Genomic DNA, 7567 nt, shown 5'->3' with positions numbered 1-7567 from the left:
TTATTTTCACGCACCCATTGACTTCAATGGGTGCGTGATGCGCGAAAAACTGAATTTTACACAGCAGACTCACACTGCGCAAAAATCACGGACAGTCTGCACTGCCCCATAGACTTGCATAGGTCCGTGCGACCCGCGTGAAAATCCGCCCTAAAGCTGAAGAAATAAGGAGCTATGTAGAACAAGGACTCTACTTACCTGTAGCAAAATTCCTTTTAGTCACATGGACTAGAACAAAACGGAGACATGGTTCTCTGGAACAAGACTAGGTAGATCAGTTTATGGCCTTTACACCTTGCGTTGCTAGTGACTCTTTAATTAGAAATTAAAAAATGTAAAAAAAAATAAAGCAACTTCTTGAAAATATCTTACTGCTTTCTGTTTACAGCTCCTATACAGATCTATTTGTTTCCATAGTTACAGACTACAAATAAACCCTGTGTAGTCTAATTCTGCAGTCATGCTTATTTCTGTCTGTCCCCTTTTTTTTCTGTCTATGTGTTAGCAAGAAGGGATTGGAGTAGATGAGAATCCGGAGGGATAGAAAAGAGTACGTTCTGAAGTGGCATTTCAATTAGCGACTTTTAATTTTAATGTTCATCATTTCCTTTTATAGTATACAAAAAAGTGCATAAAAAGGAAATTTTTCATTTCCTAAATATTCCTGCTATTTCACAATTGTGTCAAAAGTGTCATAAAATTGTGTTATTTCTTCTACAGATGCCATGGTGGATGCCAGGTCTGCCAGAACCTTATCAGGTGAAGTGCCTTTAAAAGACCTTTGTGAAGTGCTGTACTAACCATAGAGGCAGACCACGCCGTTGCTTTGGGGCCCGTAGTGAGAAGGGGCCCGGCTCTGAACTCCTCCTGCTTCCCGACATAAAGCTAGATCATTTTCCTGCAGCCACCACTAGGGGACGCTAAGTCCATATAGATTTTTACGGTTTCAATGGTATTTGTATAAATTCAAATGCTCTGAGTTTCCCCTAGTGGTGACTGCAGGCAACCAATTTTATCATGTATTGTGTGAAGGGAAGCAGGGGATTTAGAGCTGTATAGGGGAGTTTTATCAATGTATAAATGTTAGTTATCTGGTGTGAATACATTGAAAAATATGGTGTTCAGAGTGAACATCAACTTAAAGAGGCTCTGTCACCAGATTTTGCAACCCCTATCTGCTATTGCAGCAGATAGGCGCTGCAATGTAGATAAGAGTAACGTTTTTATTTTTAAAAAACGAGCATTTTTGGCCAAGTTATGACCATTTTTGTATTTATGTAAATGAGGCTTGCAAAAGTCCAAGTAGGCGTGTTTTAAAGTAAAAGTCCAACTGGGCGTGTATTATGTGCGTACATCGGGGCGTTTTTACTACTTTTACTAGCTGGGCGTTCTGACGAGAAGTATCATCCACTTCTCTTCAGAACGCCCAGCTTCTGGCAGTGCAGACACAGCCGTGTTCTCGAGAGATCACGCTGTGACGTCACTTCCCCAGGTCCTGCATCGTGTCGGACGAGCGACGACACATCGGCACCAGAGGCTACAGTTGATTCTGCAGCAGCATCGGCGTTTGCAGGTAAGCCGATGTAGCTACTTACCTGCAAACGCTGATGCTGCTGCAGAATCAACTGTAGCCTCTGGTGCCGATGTGTCCCGACACGATGCAGGACCTGGGGCAGGAAGTGAGTGACGTCACAGCGTGATCTCTCGAGAACACGCTGTGTGTCTGTGCACTGCCAGAAGCTGGGCGTTCTGAAGAGAAGTGGATGATACTTCTCGTCAGAACGCCCAGCTAGTAAAAGTAGTAAAAACGCCCCGATGTACGCACATAATACACGCCCAGTTGGACTTTTACTTTAAAACACGCCTACTTGGACTTTTGCAAGCCTCATTTACATAAATACAAAAATGGTCATAACTTGGCCAAAAATGCTCGTTTTTAAAAAATAAAAACGTTACTGTAATCTACATTGCAGCGCCTATCTGCTGCAATAGCAGATAGGGGTTGCAAAATCTGGTGACAGAGCCTCTTTAAAGGGGTTGGCAAAAACTTTGCATGGGTCCCATCCCCACTTAGAGCTTTAACAAATGTACTAATTCTTTATTAAAGTGGTTGGTCACTTTATAGAAAAAAAATCAGAAAGGCAATAAACTGTTAAAGGGATTTTTCCATCTGGACTTTTATGGCATATCCACAGGATATGCATAAAAATGTCCAATAGATGCGGGTCGACCTCTGGGACCAGCAACTACAGTGAAGGAAATCAGTATTTGATCCCTTGCTGATTTTGTAAGTTTGCCCACTGTCAAAGACATGAACAGTCTAGAATTTTTAGGCTAGGTTAATTTTACCAGTGAGAGATAGATAATATTAAAAAAAAAACTGAAAATCACATTGTCAAAATTATGTATATTTATTTGCATTGTGCACAGAGAAATAAGTATTTGATCCCTTTGGCAAACAAGACTTAATACTTGGTGGCAAAACCCTTGTTGGCAAGCACAGCAGTCAAACGTTTTTTTGTAGTTGATGATGAGGTTTGCACACATGTTAGATGGAATTTTGGCCCACTCCTCTTTGCAGATCATCTGTAAATCATTAAGATTTCGAGGCTGTCGCTTGGCAACTCGGATCTTCAGCTCCCTCCATAAGTTTTTGATGGGATTAAGGTCTGGAGACTGGCTAGGCCACTCCATGACCTTAATGTGCTTCTTTTTGAGCCACTCCTTTGTTGCCTTGGCTGTATGTTTCGGGTCATTGTCGTGCTGGAAGATCCAGCCACGAGCCATTTTTAATGTCCTGGTGGAGGGAAGGAGGTTGTCACTCAGGATTTGACGGTACATGGCTCCATCCATTCTCCCATTGATGCGGTGAAGTAGTCCTGTGCCCTTAGCAGAGAAACACCCCCAAAACATAATGTTTCCACCTCCATGCTTGACAGTGGGGACGGTGTTCTTTGGGTCATAGGCAGCATTTCTCTTCCTCCAAACACGGCGAGTTGAGTTAATGCCAAAGAGCTCAATTTTAATCTCATCTGACCACAGCACCTTCTCCCAATCACTCTCAGAATCATCCAGATGTTCATTTGCAAACTTCAGACGGGCCTGTACATGTGCCTTCTTGAGCAGGGGGGCCTTGCGGGCACTGCAGGATTTTAATCCATTACGGCGTAATGTGTTAACAATGGTTTTCTTGGTGACTGTGGTCCCAGCTGCCTTGAGATCATTAACAAGTTCCCCCCGTGTAGTTTTCGGCTGAGCTCTCACCTTCCTCAGGATCAAGGATACCCCACCAGGTGAGATTTTGCATGGAGCCCCAGATCGATGTCGATTGACAGTCATTTTGTATGTCTTCCATTTTCTTACTATTGCACCAACAGTTGTCTCCTTCTCACCCAGCGTCTTACTTATGGTTTTGTAGCCCATTCCAGCCTTGTGCAGGTCTATGATCTTGTCCCTGACATCCTTAGAAAGCTCTTTGGTCTTGCCCATGTTGTAGAGGTTAGAGTCAGAATGATTAATTGAGTCTGTGGACAGGAGTCTTTTATACAGGTGACCATTTAAGACAGCTGTCTTTAATGCAGGCGCCAAGTTGATTTGGAGAGTGTAACTGGTCTGGAGGAGGCTGAACTCTTAACCCCTTAAGGACGCAGCCTAGTTTGGGCCTTAAGGCTCAGAGCCCATTTTTCAAATCTGACATATTTCACTTTATGTGGTAATAACGTCGGAATGCTTAAACCTATCCAAGCGCTTCTGAGAGTGTTTTCTCGTGACACATTGGGCTTTAGGATAGTGGTAAAATTAGGTCGATATATTCATTGTTTATTTGTGAAAAATTGCAAAATTTAGAGAAAATTTAGAAAAAATAGCATTTTTCTGATTTTAAATGCATCTGCTTGCAAAACAGATGGTTATACCACCCAAAATAGTTACCAGTTCACATTTCACATGTCTACTTTAGATTGGCATCGTTTTTTGAACATTCTTTTATTTTTCTTGGACGTTACAAGGCTTACAACATAAACAGCAATTTCTCCTATTTTTAAGAAAATTTCAAAAGCCTTTTTTTTAAGGTACCTGTTCAGTTCTGAAGTGGCTTTGAGGGGCTTATATATTAGAAACCCCAATAAAACACCCCATTTTAAAAACTAGACCCCTCAAGGTATTCAAAACAGTATTTAGAAAGTTTTTTTAAAACCTTTAGGCATTTCACAGGAATTAAAGCAAAGTGGAAGTGAAATTTACAAATTTCATTTTTCTTGCTGAATTTCAAATTTATTAAATTTTTTTCTGTAACACAGAAGGTTTTACCAGAGAAACAATACTAAATATGTATTGTCCAGATTCTGCAGTTTTTAGAAATGTCCCACATGTGTCTCTAGTGCGCTCGTGGACTAAAACACAAGCCCCAGAAGCAAAGAAGCACCTAGTGCATTTTGAGGCCTCTTTTTTATTAGAATATATTTTAGGCAGCATGCCAGGTTTGAAGAGGGGTTGAGGTGCCAAAACAGTAGGAATTCCCCAAAAGTGACCCCATTTCGGAAACTGCACCCCTCAAGGAATTTATTTATGGTTGTTGTTACCATTTTGACCCAACTTTTTTTTCACAGCGCGTATTTGAATTGGGCTGTGAATTAAACAAAATGACATTTTTTCCAATAATATGTAGTTTTGGCTTAAAATTTCTTATTTTCACAAGGAATGAAACACTCCATTTTGTTGCCCAATTTGTCCTGACTGCGGCAATACCCCATTTGTGGTGATAAACAGCCGTTTGGGCCCGTGGGAGGGCTCAGAAGGAAAGGAGCACTATGTGTTCTTTGGAATCCAGATTTTGCTGGATTGGTTTTCGGGTGCCATGTCGCATTTGCAAAGCCCCAGAGTTATCAAAGCAATGGAAACCCCCAAGAAGTGACCCCATTTTAAAATCTACACCCCTTAAGGCATTCATCTAGAGGTGTAGTGAGCGTTTTGAGCCCACAGGTATTGTCTAAAAGGTATTGTGCAGCAGATGGTGCAGCGTGAGATTTGCAATTTTCTATATATATATATGCCATTTCAGTGTCCAATATATTGTGCCCAGAATGCGCCACTGGAGATATACACCCCTTACATTGTAATGTGGCTTCTCCTGGGTACGGCAATACCCTACATGTGGCTGTTAGCTGCCTGGGCACATAGCAGGGCTCAGAAGGGAAAGATGAGGGGGATAAGCTGTGCGGAGTGCATCAGGGTAATAAAACTGGTGTAAATTAAAAATCAAGGGATGTATGATAAATTTTAAAACACTCTTTCATACAGAGCCCTGGCTTATCGGGACACGTGTCACATTGGTATGTTGTGTCCTTCCTTATCCCCCTCTTTGAGCAGCCTACTTGCAACGACCCGCCCTAGGCGACGGGGTACAACTGGGCGGCGGTCCCTATGCTCAGTAAGTGCACGAGACAAACAGACAAGGGAACACAAAGCAAAGGGAAAGGGGCAGTTGCCCACGGCAACACCGTGAGCAACAAGAGTGGTGAACGAGCCGAGTCAAACCAGGAGTGCACGAGGTACCAAACGCAGAGCAGGAGAGTAGTCAGTAAGCCAGGGTCAGTATGGAGCAGGATCAAATAGTTAGAAGCTGTAGCTGGGCCAGGAAACCACACGAGAAGAATCACAAGCAAAGGGGGAACAGGAAAGGCAGGTATAAATAGACAGAGGGTGGGAGCTAGCTCCGTCTGGCCAGGCTGCGATAGGCTCTCCCACTCCTAAGCCTGCCATCCTGAGTGGTGGAAGATGGAGTCAGTCTCAGAGACGTAGACTCAGGTGCAGACTGATTACCTATGGGAGTATACACAGAAGTTGTGCCTGGCAGATCCTTTACAGTTGGGCATATAAATTTGTCTGGGAGACCATTAGTTCTATAAATTCATCAGTGAAGAAGAACTTGAAAAAGTCCATCTCACTGAGCCCTGCCGTGTTAAATTTGATCCCCGGACTGCCCGTATACTCGGGGATTTGGGGCTCATAATTTTCTGGTGTGGGGGTCCATATGGGGTCACTTCGCTCTGGGGCTTCAACTGCGACGGGGTCACTTCTCTCGGGGGTTTCAAGTGTGGTGGAGGTCCTGGGACGTCTCCTAGGTAGTCCCTCCTCTTCATCACTAGATGAGGAGGTTGACAAATAAAAAAGAGTCTCACCATCCGACGAGTCTGTGTCGGAGGCAAGGAATGCATAGGCCTCTTCGGCAGAAAATTACCTTTGGGACATCTTTTTTATTATTTGTGCGACACGTGTAATTTGTGTGATTAGACACGTGTATTATGTATACAGCAAAAAAAATAAAAAAATCCCTAACTCAAAGCAATAGGATGCTACTTTTTTTTGTATTTTTTTTTTTTTAGAGAACAAGTGGACTTCCCTGACACTAAAGCTAACTAGGGCGAGGGTTCCTAACACTAAAGATAACTAGATTTTTTTTAACTTCCCTAACGCTAAACCTATCTACGGCGACGATTCCCTGACACTAAAGCTAACTAGATTATTACGAAATTCCCTGACACTAAGCCTAACTACGGTGACGGGTTCCTGACGCTAAACCTAAACTAGAGTATTCCGAGCTTCCCTGACACTAAAGCTAACTACAGTGATAGATCCCTAATGCTAAAACTAACTATGGTGACGGATTCCTGACGCTAAATTCCCTGACACTAAACTTCACTACGCTTTTTGACTGTTCCCTGACACTAACTAACCCTAATACTAAACTAGCTAGATGATAACTTTCTAAAAAAAATGTTTACATTTTAATAAATTTTTATATCTTTTTTTTTGCTTTTTGTATTTTGTAAAGAAGAAAAAATAAAAAAAATGATACACAGGGACCAAAAAATGTGGCCGTGAAGACTAAGAAGTGGTCAGTGATAGATCACTGACCAAAAACGGGGGTGACAAGGGGAACACAAGGAGGAGGAGGACAGGTGTGGGAAGTGGATGGAGCAAGTGGGAAGTACAAAAAAGTAAGTTTTTGAAGGTTTTTTTTAAGTTTTCGTTTCACAATTCTCCTATGCAACCGCTCTGAACAACTCTCCTACGCCAACAGAGAAGTTCAGGGTGGGTGCGGCAGGATGTGGAGTCTGGGGCAGGAAATGATGTATGCGATCGCTGCTATTGGTTAGTAGTCACTGACTAACCAATAGCAGCCATCGCCGGGGTGGGACCACTTCAATTGGTCCCGGAGTATTGAGCTGTGATAGTGTGCTGTCAGAAACAGCAGTTATCACAGCTCAAGCACGCACCGGGATTAAATGGCGCCTTGTTTACTCAGGTCAGTACTATTACTGACCTGAGCGCGAACGATATGCTCAGCGCGACGTAATAGTACTGACCTGAGCGCGAAGGGGTTAATGGTTGGTAGGGGATCAAATACTTATTTCTCTGTGCACAATGCAAATAAATATATATAATTTTGACTATGTGATTTTCTTTTTTTTTTTATATATATAATCGTTCTCTCACTTGTAAAATTTACCTAGCCTAAAAATTCTAGACTGTTCATGACTTTGACAGTGGGCAAACTTACAAAATC

General features: G+C 42.4%; 1 protein-coding gene across 1 annotated transcript in view; it reads left to right on the top strand.

The window, feature by feature from the left end:
- Nucleotides 1–246: 246 nt before the first annotated feature.
- The window catches only part of TRPM6 (transient receptor potential cation channel subfamily M member 6), a 180119-nt gene continuing 172798 nt past the window's right edge, over nt 247–7567 (top strand). The window contains exons 1-2 of the mRNA XM_075860466.1: nt 247–269; nt 721–759. Coding sequence (XP_075716581.1) covers nt 247–269; nt 721–759 — 62 coding nt within the window. The remainder of the gene's footprint in view (nt 270–720; nt 760–7567) is intronic.

The sequence above is a fragment of the Rhinoderma darwinii genome, chromosome 1, assembly GCF_050947455.1.
Source record: "Rhinoderma darwinii isolate aRhiDar2 chromosome 1, aRhiDar2.hap1, whole genome shotgun sequence".
In the NCBI taxonomy this organism is placed as follows: Eukaryota; Metazoa; Chordata; class Amphibia; order Anura; family Rhinodermatidae; genus Rhinoderma; species Rhinoderma darwinii.
The sequence above is the reverse complement of the archived record's forward strand: the minus strand, read 5'-3'. Positions and strand labels throughout refer to the sequence as shown.